General features: G+C 41.4%; 2 protein-coding genes across 2 annotated transcripts; both read right to left on the bottom strand.

Annotated features, from left to right (window-relative positions):
- Positions 1–1,010: 1,010 nt before the first annotated feature.
- On the bottom strand, positions 1,011–3,403 carry LOC146984969 (uncharacterized). Its single transcript, XM_085783141.1, has 6 exons — positions 3,133–3,403; positions 2,988–3,050; positions 1,764–1,868; positions 1,630–1,671; positions 1,398–1,526; positions 1,011–1,297 (listed from the first exon to the last, which is right to left on the bottom strand). Exons 1-6 carry the CDS (start codon positions 3,401–3,403, stop codon positions 1,011–1,013), a joined length of 897 nt encoding a protein of 298 aa, XP_085639267.1.
- Positions 3,404–6,285: 2,882 nt separating this feature from the next.
- On the bottom strand, positions 6,286–7,820 carry LOC146984968 (cerebellin-2-like). The gene is made up of 5 exons (XM_085783224.1): positions 7,739–7,820; positions 7,504–7,608; positions 7,383–7,424; positions 6,709–6,837; positions 6,286–6,613 (listed from the first exon to the last, which is right to left on the bottom strand). Exons 1-5 carry the CDS (start codon positions 7,818–7,820, stop codon positions 6,327–6,329), a joined length of 645 nt encoding a protein of 214 aa, XP_085639350.1. The 3' UTR covers positions 6,286–6,326.
- Between the last annotated feature and the right edge of the window lie 8,755 nt (positions 7,821–16,575).

Below are 16,575 nucleotides of genomic sequence, written 5' to 3'. Positions count from 1 at the left end.
TGTTAGAAAGGCTTTGTTTGAGAGCTTGACCTGGTTGGTGCGGACCAGGTTCTTCTACCGTCCATTGCTACATATACAGGTACTGAGCTTCACTTGTTTGGTCACAGCCCTCCTTTTTCTTGAAAATGTGTTTTGCATATTGCACTTTGGATGTTTGACCTTTACTAAGATAAATATGTGTTTGACATTAAAAGGCTGTAATACATTATTCGACTGAAGGTGAAAAATATGTCTCTGCTCCCCTCATCGGTCTCAGTTTACAACGTGTCTGTGCGAGTTGAATTTGTGACGTAATGTTTGGAAGCTGATTGTCAGTCGATATCAGGCTCCCTAAAACAATAGGTCATATTTTCCTTGAATAATTGAATAGTATGAAGCCTCTACCTGTGCCTGGTGCCAGGCCCATCAGATACATTATTATCATTTGATATTCGTTTTTTTATTATTATTATTCTTTTGTTTGGTATATCATCCTATTGATGATCATTTTATTGTTATTTATTTTGAAGAGGTTACATTTAATTAAGGTTATGGTGACATGCATGCAGAGTACAACCTTATTGATTACTTATTTGACAGACAGGGGAATTTGATAATGTCATTGTGTCTGTTTGCCCTTAATTTTCAAACTTGTAAGTCTTCTTTGATTGATTATGTGTTAAAAGGAGGGAAAAAGCAGAAGCCAGAATAACTATTAGACAACACAGGTGAACAAAACCTTTTTTTATTTTTCATTATATGACATGAAAAATACCACAGCTGATACTAATTAAACATAGCTCTGTTACCAGTTGTAACCTCTTACAAAGGAAACAGTAGGAAGCACCTAAAGGTAATTCTGCAGTGAACCCCAGCCCAGATGATGAGTTATGGAAAAGCAAGGATAAGAGAAGGCAGGTGAATAAACCTTTTCATTTTTTATTAATCCTGTATATGACATTAAAAATGCCACAGGTGAATCTCACTCTAATTGAATACAGCTCTCTTATTGCCAGTTGTAATATCTTCGCCTACATAGGAAACAGCAGGAAGCCACTAAAGGTTGTTCTGTGGTACTGGTCGTCCCAGACATCTCCAGAAAATTGCACTGCAACAACATCTCCCACATCTAACTGCAGCACGACCCCGTTAGAGATACTGTCCTCAGCATCTGAGGATGTAGTGGTGGCACGGTCTCCTGCGAAAACCATGGGATCTTCGTTCTTGACAATTCTCATCCTTGTACCATTACCAGTGTGTGCAACATGACCGGTAAATCTGAAATAATAGACTCCTCTGACCGGTGCAGTGAAGTGACCTAAAACATAGACAGAGAAGATCCGTTACAACTGGTAGAAGTGGAGTTATTGATAATAAAATGGTAAATCTGTCAAATAAATAAGCCTGGTCAGATTTGCCTGTGGTGGAGTCGTAGTGGTTTCCAGTGTTGGCAATGATGTTTTTGTACACGAGCATAACAAAATTTTTGGTCGTTGTGTGTCCTTCACCAGATGTCCGGAGCGAGGCAGAAAAAGCCACTTGACTTGCTATAGTGAAGTTAGAGAACAGCACACATCATCACTTCCTCTACACACACATACACATACACATACACATTCACACACAGACAAAGAGGAAACAGTTCTATACCTCTGTTGGTACCTTGAAGCTCCTGTACTGTCACCTTGTGCCCTGAAATTAAGACATTCACATTGAAGACACAAACAGTCATTGACATATGCACACAACTCATTACACATACATCTACCACAGCAAATCTTTACCTTCCTGCTGTTTCTCCAGCTCCTGCACCTGGCATTCACTGCGTGTCAGCCTTTGCTGCAGAGCGCTGAGCGTCTGCTGGGTGACTGCAAGTTCTTTGGTTTGAGCTAAACATAAAGTGTAAAAGTTTATTTAACAGTCAACACAAAAATATTAGAGACCAGGTACGGTTGTAATATCTTTTACATTTCTGTCTATATTGTGGAGCTCTTTTACTGTAAGTTAGTGTGTTCAATATTTAAAGGGATAGTTCAACATTTTGGCAAATTCAGTTACAGTAATACCATAATCCAGGTTCATAACCTTTCAACATCGGTGCATGTTGTTTAGAGAAATGGAGCTAAGCGAAAGTTCAGACAGGAAGACTATCTCTTACTGTAAACACAGCCTCTCCCGAGCTCACCCTCTATCTTCTCGCTCCGCCCTCTTCATCTAATTCATCCAAGTCTACCACCATCAGTGTCTAGGCCCGGGGGGGATCATCATCTTCAGATGCAAGCTATCACCCATAGATCAGTACTCCACGATGATCTACTCCCCGGCGTCTAAGCGCCAAAGCCTATTTGTATGCACAATAAATGCAATTTCACTTTTCAGTCTGACTCTCTTTTCCTTATTAGTCTGTCCTGATTGAAATGGGTAGAGACAAGAGCTGCTCAGCGAACACAATGGAGGTGAATGGTACAAATCCTCAGTCTCTCATCAAACTCATCAAATACACAATCTAACAACTCTGAAATGCTCTCGAAGACAAGTTGTGGCCTGCACATTCACCACTATAAAATAATAATGTAACATTATGAGACGTTGTTGTTTTCGAGGCAAATGCGTAGCCGGAACAACATTCCAGACACGGCTGCTGAGCGGAGTGTTTTTGCTTCATGAGAAAAAATGTCATACTGATCAATAGAAACGTCAGTGTGATGTCCTGGTGGTGGAGGATGGCCCGACTGTGGAGAATAGTTTCAAGAGCAGTGCAGCAGGTTCGACGTGTAACTCCCTTTGGCGGGTGCCAAGCAGTTTTCTATGATGGGGGTTGGACCAAACATATTTAACATATTTAATAAAAGCTCTTTAAACATGTCTGCTATTATTGTACATCTGGAACACAAAATGAACTCTCAACCACGAGGAGTGAAATGTAATAGTCGGAAGAGACACTGAGGTGAAATGCAACATTACCCAAAAAACTTGATATTGAGTCGTGTCAAAGCACAGCACCGTACCATCACTCTCCATCTGCAGTTCCTTGGCTAAGCTCTCAGCAGCAGTCATCCTGACCTCCATATCTGTAACGAGAGCGCTCAGGTAAGCCAAGGCAACTCTGTTTTGTTGTAAAGTGAAATGTACTTAACATATGTGGCACTGTACCAGCATTCTTCCTCTGCAGGACCTCCACCAAGGTCTCGGCAGCTGTTACTCTCCCCAGCAGGTGCCTCAGCTCCACTTTCTGCTCCACCACCATATTTGTCAGCCTGTTCAGCTCTGGGAAGGTTTCACCTCCCTTAGTCTCACTGCAAGGCCTCTGTATCTCAGTCGTATCCTCAGTTTGAAGCAAGTTAACGCTGTCATTGTTGGTTTTTTGTGACCTGCAAAGACAGCCTGATGTCAGCAGCAGCGAGAAAACCAAAAGAGTCTTCATCTCCATCTTCAAATGGCCAGTGTGCGAGTTCCTCTCTGTCACGAACAACACTTGTCCACTGGAAAACAGATCTGACAGGACTCAGGTCTGGTTCTGTTTCATACCTTTGCTGTCACAATGTTTTAACGTCATAAGAATTTCTCCCATCATGAGGGTGTGTTGCTTGTGATAAGTATGTGCACAATTACACGGATATAACAACAAATAAACCTGTTGTTAAAAAATATATATTTCTTAGGGCATTGTATATGTCACTGGGTTGAGCATGTGCCCCATATACGTACAGAGGCTTTGAATCCCCCACCGGCCCTTTGCTGCCTGTCATCCCCCTTTTCTGTCTCTCCATTTAATTTCCTATTAATTAAAGTCATAGAAGCCCTAGAATATATATATATTAGGGCTGTCAAACGATTAATTTTTTTAATCGCGATTAATCGCATTTTTTCCATAGTTAACTTGCGATTAATCTCTATTAAAAATATTATATATGGCGCTTTGGACTTTCAACACTCCAAAGTGTTATAATCTCTAGACAAACAACTTTTAGACCAGACCTAGTAGGCCTAGTACCTAATCATAACACATGATGCATGAAACTCACACAGAATTGAAACGAATTGCATCCAGTGGAAATTGCCCTTTACTTTGCTACGTCTCTGCCTGGCCATGTGCATTTGTTGACAACAGACGGTCAAAAAATCAATACATCGCCACGTGCATTTGTTGACAACCGATGCCGTCAAAAAAATCAATACATGGCCATGTGCATTTGTTTACAACAAAGCCGTCAAAAAATCAATGGATGGAGCTGTGGATATATGTTAGACTGTGTATATTTAACTTGAAGGTGGCTTACCGCCACCTACTGGACTGGAGGTCCCACACTCCAGTCCTCCAGTCCAGCAGACAGAGGACAAAATGGGCCGCGATTAAAAAATTTAATCGCGTTAATTTTTTTAATTAATCTCATCGCGATTAACGCGTTAACTCTGACAGCCCTAATATATATATATATATATATATACATACACACACACACACACAGTACACATGTGTTTATTTCTTGAACTGTATTACAGTAAGTGCAGTTATCAGTCACAATGAACTGTACACTGCCACATACAACAGGATTTATAAATTGGGCACCTGTGGCTCAGGAGGTAGAGCGGGCTCTTGACTAACCAGAAGGTCGATGGTTCAATTCCTGGCTCCTCTAGTTTGCATGTTTAAGTGACATTGAACCCACACCTGCCCCTCCCCAATTTATGCAGTTTTCAACCACTATGTCTAGCGCAGTGTGTGTGTGTGTGTGTGTGTGTGTGTGTGTGTGTGTGGTGAATACAACATACAGTGTAAAGTTTGTAAAGCCTAGAGACTAGAAAAGCGCTGTAAGTGTCATAAGTATGGAAGTGTATTTACCATTAACCAAATAAACACACAGGCATCTGTCTTTCTAACAAAACGCTGCCAGCACAGTGAGAGAGACTCTTGTCTTTACTACTACCACAGATCCAGCGTACGGTCTCATGTCTAATCATTCAAGAACAGGCAGAATAGCTACTGCCTAAATACGACTTTTTAAATCCTGCACTTTGCTTTCTCTAAATGAAATCGTTGTCATAAAACAACAGACTGAGCTGTGGGGGTAAACTCAAACAAATGTGATTTACTAACAACACATTGATCTGCTATCAGTAGTTGTGCACTCGGTTGGCAATTTATGGGTGGCATCAAGGTCAGATGTGTCAGGTGCTTATTTATTTGCAAAGGCTATGAGAAAGAACACCTGTGGCAGGGGGTGGAGGTGCAGGGCACATCGGGAGCATTATCAGTGACTCATTAGTTGTGTTTAGGGTGACCAGGTGTCCAGCTTTGTGTCGGACTGCACAGCATTTTCATCCCTTGTCCCACATCGAGCATCGAGCATCTTTTTTTTTTTTTTAATTAGCTCTAATTTTCAAAAAGACACCACTGCAAGACTGATGTTTATAATCTCAATCTAACAACTGACAGGAAAGACAGAAGGATTCAATTACCCAGGTGCGTGAATGATGCCATCATATCAATCAATCAGTGCAAACAGTTAAAGCAAAGTTTAGCCTGTCACCCACTTCGTCTGTGCCTCCTTGTTGTTTTTGGAAACCCAACAAATCTTTATTGACAGAGGCTACGACGAGGTGAAATAATACAGCTACACTGAAGAATGAGAAGGTATAGGCCAGTTACAGTTGGGTGAAACCAGAAGAAGGGTCATTTTTTGTCTTCTCTGCCAGACTGCTTTCTAAATAAAGAATTCTACACATCTACACCCTCACATTTATGTTTATTTAATGCTTAATTACAGCCATGGAGCGTTAGCCACACTGTCTCCGGCTCTTTCGGGAGGACTCGGTGGCCATTTTTCTTCCCCTTCCCCCCCTCTAACCATGAATGAGATTTGAGAATGAGAATTTCTCCCATCATGTGAACGTGTTGCTTGCAAGTCAAAAATATGTGCATCAGTCACAAGTTAGACAATTACACAGAAATAACAACAAATAAACCTGTTGTTAAAATATATTTCTTAGAGCATAATATACTGTATGTCACTGTGCCCCATATACAGAGGCTTTGAATCCCCCACCGGCCCTTTGCTGCGTGTCATCCCCCCTTTCTGTCTCCCCATTTCATGTCCTATCAATTAAAGGCATAAAAGCCCTAAATACTAACCTTAGGCTGATGATGTATTTTCACAGACAGGGGAGTTTGACAATGTCATAGTATCTGTTTCAACTTCTTTTTAAGATCCTGCCTTTTTTGGATGATGAGGTGTTAGAAGGAGGAAAAAAGCACAAGAAAACAGGAGAGAGGTTAGAGATGGCAGGTGAATAAAACCTTTTTATTTTTCATTATATAACATGAAAAATGCCACAGTTGATACTGATTACATAGGAAACAGCAGGAAGCCACTAAAGGTTGTTCTGTGGTACTGGTCGTCCCAGACATCTCCAGAAAGTTGCACTGCAACAACATCTCTCACATCTAACTGCAGCACGACCCCATTAGAGATACTGTCCTCAGCATCTGAGGAATAAGCCGTGGCTTTGTCTCCTGAAAAAACCATGGGATGTCCGTTCTTGACAATTCTCAGCCTTGTACCATTACCAGTGTGTGCAACATGACCGGTATATCTGAAATAATAGACTCCTCTGACCGGTGCAGTGAAGTGACCTACAGACAGAGAAGATCCGTTACAACTGGTAGAAGTGGAGTTATTGATAATAAAATGGTAAATCTGTCAAATAAATAAGTCTGATCAAACTGACCTGTGTTGACGTTGTAGTGGTTTCCAATGTTGGCAATGATGTTTCTGTAGATGAGGGTAACATGGTCTTTGCTGTATGTGTTTCCTTCACCAGATGTCCGGAGTGAGGCAGAAAAAGCCACTTGACTTGCTGTAGTGAAGTTAGAAAACAACATACACCTCTGCATTACTTCCTCTACACACATACACAAACAAACAAAGAGAAAACAGTTCTTTATCTAAGTTGATATTGATATCTTGAAGCTCTTGTACTGTCACCCTGTGCCCTGAAATGACGACACACACACACAGTCATTAACATATGCACACAACTCATTACACATACACTTGCAACAGCAAATCTTTACCTTCCTGCTGTTTCTCCAGCTCTTCCACCTGGCGTTCACTGCGTGTCAGCCTTTGCTGCAGAGTGCTGAGCGTCTGCCGCCCCACTTGATGCTAAACTTTTTTTAGTCAGCACTTAATAGCTCTAATTTTCAAAAAGACACCAATGCAAGACTGACATTTTTGTATGATCTCAATCTAACAACTGTTATGAAAGGCAGAAGGATTCAGTTTCCCAGGTGCGTGAATGACGTCATCGTATCAATCAATCAGTGCAAACAGTTGAAGCAACTGTCACCCACTTCGTCTGTGCCTTCTTGCTGTTTTTGGAAACCCAAAAAAGTTCTTTACCTAAGTTGATATCTTGAAGCTCTTGTACTGTCACCTTGTGCCCTGAATGACGACACACACACACAGTCATTAACATATGCACAAAAGTTACAACTCATTACCTGCAGCAGCAAATCTTTACCTTCCTGCTGTTTCTCCAGCTCCTCCACCCGGCCTTCACTGTGTGTCAGCCTTTGCTGCAGAGCGCTGAGCGTCTGCTGGGTGACTGCAAGCTCTTTGGTTTGATCTAAAACATGAAACATATCAGAGTCCAGGTAGTTAAATTTCTAACTTGTTTCTGAAATTGGACATTCTCCAGCTGAGCCATGTTACAACCGTCCCTGGTCTCTACTACGTGTCAAAGCACAGCACCGTACCATCACTCTCCATCTGCAGTTCCTCAACCAAACTCTCAGCAGCAGTCATCCTGACCTCCATATCTGTAACGAGAGCGCTCATGTAAGCGAAGGCGACTCTGTTTTGTTGTAAAGTGACATGTATTTTACATATCTGACACTGTACCTGCATGTGAAAGAACACACCTGTGGCAGGGGGTGGAGGTACAGGGCACCAACCAGGGCACAGGGAGCATTATCAGTGACTCATTAGTTTTAAACACATGGGTTATCATTTATCAAACGTGCCTACACCAAAAAAATATGTGTATTACGTGTAGGCCAAAACACAAAGATCGGCAATCTGAACGTGAGCGCACGGTACGCAAAAATCTCATGCCAGATCTGACCAGGTGTATGCACATTTGAACCAGCGTAAAACATGCAGGATTATTTATCCAGACTTCATGTTGTTACTGTTCTTATTAGTTAAAGCAGAAGTAAGCGGAATGTTTGTGTTAATATAAGTCTTAAATAGTTATATCTTCCGACAGCAATCACTTATATAGAGTGTTTGGTCTGAAACACGGGTCTGTCAGTCACTCTGCTCTGCTGTAAGCCGAGGAGAAAACTTTCCTTATATCCTACAACCTTTATCCAATGAGGAGAGAGAACGGCATAAAAAAAAAATCCATGACAAGGGCGGGGACTGCTAACTCCATCGGCTGACAAGAAGTTAGCCAAAACGACCCGATCGCTTACTTCTGCTTTAAATAAATAAATAAATAAATAAATAAAGACGGAATACAGCCACAAGTTCATCAAGTCTGTGTTAAAAACTTAACTCCGCTTTTATTTTGAACAGCTGAGGTGAATTAAAAGCCATGTGTAGGCTACAGATAGACAGTGTCTGCAGCCTCCAGCCTCCATCCACCAATGATTACGCTTTCATTAATCACAAAAACTTTCACTCTTTTAACAAACCATAACAAACCAAACCATTTGAAAATCAGTCAAAAACTGAGCAAGTTCTGGTTAGTATAGTAGAAGATGCACCATAGGCTTAATGCTCTGAGGTAGCGAATTGACTGAGCCAAGATGGCGGCCTTGTGGTGGCGCAGTGTCATTGGGCAGCAGCGTCAGGTGAGTCATCTAGTCTTATATATATCTTTGGGCAGGACGAGGCTTCTAAAGCAGGAATATATCGGGGCGTGCCAATTTAATTATGGTCATTTTCAGTCACCAGATTTATCAACATCATGCTGGTTCTACACCGAAAGCGGCAATGTAGCCGACACACTTTTCGTAAATCACACATAAAACTTGGCGCACGCTAATATTTACACTAGAATCTATACACCAGGTTTAGGTAGCTCTAATTTTCAAAAAGACACCAATGCAAGACTGACATTTTTGTATAATCTCAATCTAACAACTGTTATGAATGGCAGAAGGATTCAGTTTCCCAGGTGCGTGAATGACGTCATCATATCAATCAATCAGTGCAAACAGTTGAAGCAACTGTCACCCACTTCGTCTGTGCCTTCTTGCTGTTTTTGGAAACCCAAAAAAGTCTTCTCTGCCAGACTGCTTTCTAACTAAAGAATTCTACACCTCTACACCTCTACACCCTCACATTTATGTTTATTTAATGCTTAAAGCAGAAGTAAGTGATATATTTGTGTTAATATAAGTCTTAAAGGGATAGTTCAACATTTTGCAAGCCCTGCATGCCGTTCTCTCTCCTCATTGGATAAAAACTGTAGGATACGATAAATGTTTTCTCTTCGGCTCAGAGCAGAGCAGAGGGACTGAGAGACCCGTGTTTCAGTCCAAACACTCTATGTAAGTGATTGCTGTTGGAAGATATAACTATTTAAAGGGATAGTTCAACATTTTGGCAAATTGGCCCATTGCCATAATCGCTATAGTCATAGCAGTAGGTTTGTTACCTTTAATTGTAGGTGTAAGCTATTTTCAGTACGGCGGAGCGCAGCAGCTGGCTGCTCAGAGCTACGCTATGGAGGCTAAGGGAATTTCTTGGTTTCCCTCATTAAACTCATCAAATTCAACATCCCAAAACTCCACATCAATTTTGTAGACAAGTTGTGAGCTGCACAATCACCACGCTATGAGATAATGACGGAACGATACGAAACGGACCCGTTTTCGAGGTAAATTCATACAAAACCGCTGATGCGCGTTGCGTTCAGGGACAGTTTTTCAGCAAGCAGTCTCCGTATTTACCCTGTATTTACCTGGAAAACGGCTCCGTTTCGTATCGTTCCGTCATTATCTCATAGCGTGGTGGTTGTGCAGCTCACAACTTGTCTACAAAAGCGCTGTGGAGTTTTGGGATGTTGAATTTGATGAGTTTAATGAGGGAAACCAAGAAATTCCCTTAGCCTCCATAGCGTAGCTCTGAGCAGCCAGCTGCTGCGCTCCGCCGTACTGAAAATAGCTTACACCTACAATTAAAGGTAACGAACCTACTGCTATGACTATAGCGATTATGGCAATGGGCCAATTTGCCAAAATGTTGAACTATCCCTTTAAATAGTTATATCTTCCAACAGCAATCACTTACATAGAGTGTTTGGACTGAAACACGGGTCTCTCAGTCCCTCTGCTCTGCTCTGAGCCGAAGAGAAAACATTTATCGTATCCTACAGTTTTTATCCAATGAGGAGAGAGAACGGCATGCAGGGCTGTGTGTGCAGCCAAGGAACGCCGTGAATGTGGCGACGTAGGGACGAGGACTGTTATGGTGCATTCAAGGAAACTCGTATTTTTCCGACCGTGAAGTGGTACCAGTTCGATCTGGTACGAGTTCACCGGTCGGAAGTTACGAGTGGCCGTTATAGTGACTTTCACCGGTAAAACAGGTCGGAAAAACACGAGTGGGTTGCCTGGAACGCTACAAAGTCGTAAGTTGTGACTTGAAGCTGTAATTTACGATTTCAAAAGCCTGCCTGGAACGCAGCATTAGCGAAAACGACCGGACCACTTACTTCTGCTTTAATTAAAGCCACGGGAGCGTTAGCTACACTGTCTCTGGCTTTTTCAGGAATACTCGGTGGCCATTTTTTTCTTCCTCTTGCCCTCTCAACATAGTAGCCACAAATGGGATTTAAACCCCCAGATTAAAAGTCAGAAAGATATTTGCTTCCACAACAACAAGATGTCCTTACTGTAGAAGTACTAATTGATTCAGGTATCTCAAAACATGTTCAAAGCTATATGCATTTCTATGCTACTGCAGTGAACAGGTCAGGATAATGTTATGTGTTGTGTTGTAATCTGTGCAAACCAAGGTTTGAATTTAGTTAACATTAGCCATGACCCATTTTCCATGGAACATGCACACATAACATTTGATGTTATTGTCGACTCTGCGTCAGAGGACAAAACAGATCTGACAGGACTCAGGCCTCGTTCTCTTTCATACCTTTGCAGTGACACTGTTTTAACATGATGAGAATTTCCACTGGTTCTCTTGTGTCCCTCCACTCCTCGCTGTCAACCAGAAAAAAAATGGCTTTAAGTTAGGTTGAAGTTGATTTCCTTGTTACCTGTAAGATACTGGGAAGAGTTGGGGAAATTTCCCACTGAAACAAGACCATTATGTGGGCGTGTTAGTTGTGAGTCATAAGCGTGTGCATCAGTGACAAGTTAGACAATTACACAGAAATAACAACAAATCAACCTGTCGTTAAAAAAAAAAAAATCTTGAAGCGTATTATAAGTGCAGTGGATGACATGATTTATGCTGATTGTTGCTTGTGTTCATGAATACGAATATTGAGCAGCTGTCAGTCACAATGAAACATGTGCGCTGCCACATACAACAGGATTTACACCAAATAAACACACAGGCATCAATCTCTCAAACAAAAACACTGCCAGTGCTCAGGTGGTGGGCAACTGAGAGAGACTGTTGTCTTTGCTACCACAACAGATCCAGTGTACATGCAGTCTCATCTAATCATTCAAGAAGTTAGAATTGTCCTAATACTACTTTTCAAAATGCCACACTTTGCTTGCTATAAATGAAACCCCTGTCATAAAAAACAGACTTTGCTGTAGGGGTAAACACAAACAAATGTACATATCCCACAGAAGATTTAAAGAAGGGTTTTTTTTTTTTTTGGAAAGAGAACACAGGGTTTTCTCCCCTGGTGCCGGAGGGAGCAGAGATAAAGAGAGTAATAGTTAGACTGCGGTCACATTGGTATGCAGACAGTCATGAAAGCAGTGCAGTACCTGTTGCATCTTGCAAATTCATTTGCTGAATATTGTGAAATTTCACCGCTTAAATTGGGGAGGCCTTTTCTTTTTCATCACAACTCAAGGCTCTGGTGGTATACGGTTAGATAAACAGAAATGATTTGGATTACAGATGATCTTCACTGATATACCCCAGTGTGTTGATGCATCATCACCATCATCTCTATTATCACTGCCATCATCAATTAAAGGAGCATGATAGGTATTTAATGATGATAAGTATGTAGATGTTGAATGATAGATAAAGGAGCAAATAATGAAGTCAGGTAAATATTAGTTTTAACTATTGTGCAAACACAGTATTAACTGTGTTTTTCTGTTGATGTTTCTGCAGCCATGGTTGTGACTCTGTGACACAGGGTCACTAGAGGTACAATTAAGGTGCTGACAACGCCAAGATGCTAACATTTATTTTCATCATTTAGTATCAGTTGAACACTAAATGGAAAGTATTTGACTGAATAGATTGCTGCTGCTGATGAAAAATCATCAAAGTCAATATTTTTACAAACCATCTTCAATAGGCACCAGAGTGGATGGATGCACCACGGCAGCCCATCTGATCCTGTTGTTGAGACATGTCATTCAAAAACTGTCAAGTTTACATTAACACCAGAGAAAAAATTGTAAAATTTTGGTTTATTCTCTGGGCATTGTGAATATCTATAACAAATTTCAAGGCCTGCACATTCACCACGCTATGAGATAATAACGGAACATTACGAGACGTAGTTGTTTTCGAGGTAAATTCATGCAAAACTGCTTCTGCTTTTGCCCCAAAATTGAGGCAGATTTCAGCAAGCAGTCTCTGCATTTACCGCGAAAAAAAAACTCTGTTTCGTATTGTTCCGTTATTATCTCATAGCGTGGTGAATGTGCAGGTCACAATTTGTCCACCAGAGCGTTTTGGAGTTGTTGGATTGTGTATTTGATGAGTTTGATAAGGGAAACCAAGAAATCCCATTAGCCTCCGTAGTAGCTCTGAGCAGCTTGCGTCTCTGCTCCGCCGTTCTACAAACAGCTTGCACCGACAATTAAAGGTAACGAACCTACTCCTAAAACTATAGGGATATGGCAATGGGCCAATTTGCCAAAATGTTGAACTATCCCTTTAAATGAGTATTACTGATTGCTCATGTGTCAGAACATTGACATGTTCATCAATGGTCAGCTTGGCTGGTACTGTATGTCCTCGTCACAGAGTTTAGTTTGTGCCTACATCATTGAAAAACTACACAATAGATGCTGGTCCCGACTCAAATCTCATGGGATGTACCGCACCAGTCTTTGATCTTGGCCTTCATTTTCTACAACTACACACCTGTAGAGTTTCAGAAATGTATCTTTTACCATTGTGGTTGTATTGCATAGACAATATCTGCACTGACAAACACCAACTAACCACCAATTAGTTCCTTCCTGTGACAGTTTGTGTATTTAGGTGTTTACCACAATCACAGACACACACAAGATGAAAACAAAGTCAGGCAAGCTGTCATGGTTTCATACCATGTGCGGTGAATGAGAAAAAATATGTCTCTGTAATTTGGGAGAACTGACCCTTTAATGGCATCCTCCCTATTATGCATTCCTACAAATGTAACCCTAATTATGAGTGAGTCAATACAGTAGATTCAGAGAGCAGAAAACACGGTTTGTGGTGTCAAAAGTCACACATGCCGAAGATGTCTTGCATTACATTCTGTCAAAAACGCCAGTTAACAAGGCGATCATCCACGGCTCCTCTCCCATTGGCCAGAGAACCTGCTGCTGAGGTGTCGACCTGTGATTAAGACTCCAGTAAATCTTCCCACCCAGGGAGTCTCGAAGAGGAGTTTCCCCCTCAGGTCAATCCACTCCTGCGGGGATGAGCCTCGCTTTCCTCTCGATCTGCCCTGAGGGCTGAATCTCACACTCGTGGATCTCTTCCCTCTCACAGGTCAGACTGCAGGTAAAAATGTCATTTTCTGGGCCCTGGTTTGTTATTTATGTGGATGCTGTATGATCAAGTCCATTCATGGAGGAAAAATATCAGGGATGTGGTGCAATATCTATCTACTCAAGTGCAATAAGATGACACCTAGTTTGAGCTATCAGGCGCCTCAAAGTGACAGGCAACCTCACATACCTTCCTTCATTCTCCTCTCAGGCAAATTCCTCTCCCTGTCTTTCTCTCTGTTTTCCAACTCTTCTTCTCTCCTTTTTTTTTTTTTTTTTTTTTTTTGCTTGTTTTCCTTCTACATTTATGTTAGGACAAACCCTTACACTGTATTGCTGTTTGGTCTTATTTCAACCAGTTGTGGTTTAACCTTCCTGAAACGCTCTTCATGCTCTTCAAGTGTCTTTTCATGCTCGATAATGTGATCCACCCAAGGAAATAATATTTGCTGCAGGGTGATTTTACCTTTTAATAAACTCTCTTCAAGCGCACAGACTGAGCACTGATAGGCATCACCGTTGTCTCCTAATAATGAACAAATTAAGATGTTCTGTAAGTAGTAAATCATTATACCCTATTGACAATATAACTGCTTATAATAGAGTGATGTGATGTCGACACATAACATAATCGATAACAATAACACATTATGAAAGTTCATTATGTCTGAGTGTGATAATAAGCCTAGTTTCCTTTTTTCTTTTTCAAGACAATAAGTTTCTCATACCTTTGTTAACTTTGGCGTGTACACCCGCCTTCTTCAGAACTGTCACATTTCTAAAGAAGGCGGATGTACACGCCGAAACTCTTAACAAAGGTGTGACAAACTTCTTGTCTTGAAAAAGAAAAAATGAAACTAACAATAACACTTCCTGTGATGCAGGCGATCACTCCACAAACTGACCAATCCCACTACATTGCCTCAGGACCACATCTGACCCAGCCAATCATACTGAGCAGCAGGAGGCCGCAGGTCGAGCCTGTGCTCTCTGCACACTGCTAGCTACTGTATGTAGTGGGCTTGACTGCAGGTAGTTAGCTGGAGTCTGATCTAATGATGCATACTTCCCCCTGTTTATGGCAGCCAGGGAAGAGGGAGCACTAGCCTGTGCTTGTCTGCTCCTGAGAATGCCCATTAACGCTCTTTTCCCCCTCAGGTGATGACCACCTGAGCTATCAAAGGCAAGCGTGTCTGCAACACCGCCCTCCCCCTCCTCCCCCTCTCATCGCACTCCATCCCCACCCCGCGACCTCCACCCAGACACATGCTGTAGGCAGCCGCAGTCCCTTTTCCCTCCGAAAATAGCATTTTTCAGAGTAATTCGATTTTGCATCAACTCATCATCAACGTGGTGGTCGTCATGATCATCATTTTTAATCCAGCATAGATTGAGAGTCGTCACACAAAGTATGACATACTGTTCATTGTATATTTAAATATGAGTCAAGCGGCCTTTGGCTTCAAAGGGTCAACTCATTCAAACACACAGAAAAATATTTTTTCAAGGCCAGAAAGTTTGAGATTTCTGTCACACTCTAACACAGTGGAGATGAATGGGACTTTTGGGATTTTTTTTAGGCAAATATATTAAAATTTGCAGAAACTGTGTCACAGAAATAGAAAGTTAACCTTATTGTTAACTTCACCAGAACTTCTCTCCTTCTCGATCCCTCCCAACTCTGTCACTCTTCTTGGGGTTTGTTCGGTTTATTTTTCCACATAAAAGCAATTTTTTCCTGACTCAAAAAAATGAGAGTCGAAGGGTAAAACAATAAAGGACAAAGGGTGTCATAGATTTCTAAACTATATTTCAAACTTTAATATTTCATATTTTTTGGACATTTTATGCCTTTTTTTTAACAGCATAAAGACAAGGATGACGGGAAGCTGATATTGAGGAATGACGTCCCACTGAGGTCCACAGCTGGACTTGACCCAGTTCCAGTAAGTCATTTTATCAAGTTGAATTTAACAGTAACACTGTCACATACACGTGTCAGATGTGGCCTGGTCAGTAACAAACACTGACAAAACGATATTTGCAAAGTTTGTGGAAACATCGTAATGTGAATGTTAATCAAAATAACAACCCATAGTCTTTCTCCAGAGGATCTCTGCTGGAGCAACGTGATTTGAGTGCCTTGCTCAAGGGCATGTCATCATTTACTACTGACTGAAGGGAGAGCATTCCCCATTCATTTTCCTAACCCAGATTTTCACCCGACCGTCCCTCAGATCCCCTGCAGCCACAGATGAATGATGAATGAATTTGAAGCCTAAATTCTGCAGCATTAGCAATAAAGGTAATAACAGTAACAATCATCGTTGTTTACAAAGTGAGCACTGTCAAGACTAAACAGTTAACAGCGGAGTAAAAATAAACTCACATCACTGGGATTTAACAATGACAATAATAAAATCCTTTTTTTAAAGGGGGATTTCAAAGATATCACAGATTAATGAAGAGCCAATGTAATCTACTATTTTGAAAACAAGTCTCTGTAGTACAGTGACTTTCCAGGACAGTATCTGTGTCTTCTATAGCTGCGGTCCCTCCTTAGTGCAGGACATTTCAAGACTTCCTGTCAGCGTCCCTAAACCCATAATAGATGTGTGTATCTTCCCTTGTCTGGGATGCGTGATTCACTGTCC

The sequence above is a fragment of the Trachurus japonicus genome, chromosome 7, assembly GCF_045865225.1.
Source record: "Trachurus japonicus isolate A0001 chromosome 7, Traja_1.0".
Taxonomy (NCBI): Eukaryota; Metazoa; Chordata; class Actinopteri; order Carangiformes; family Carangidae; genus Trachurus; species Trachurus japonicus.
The sequence above is the reverse complement of the archived record's forward strand: the minus strand, read 5'-3'. Positions and strand labels throughout refer to the sequence as shown.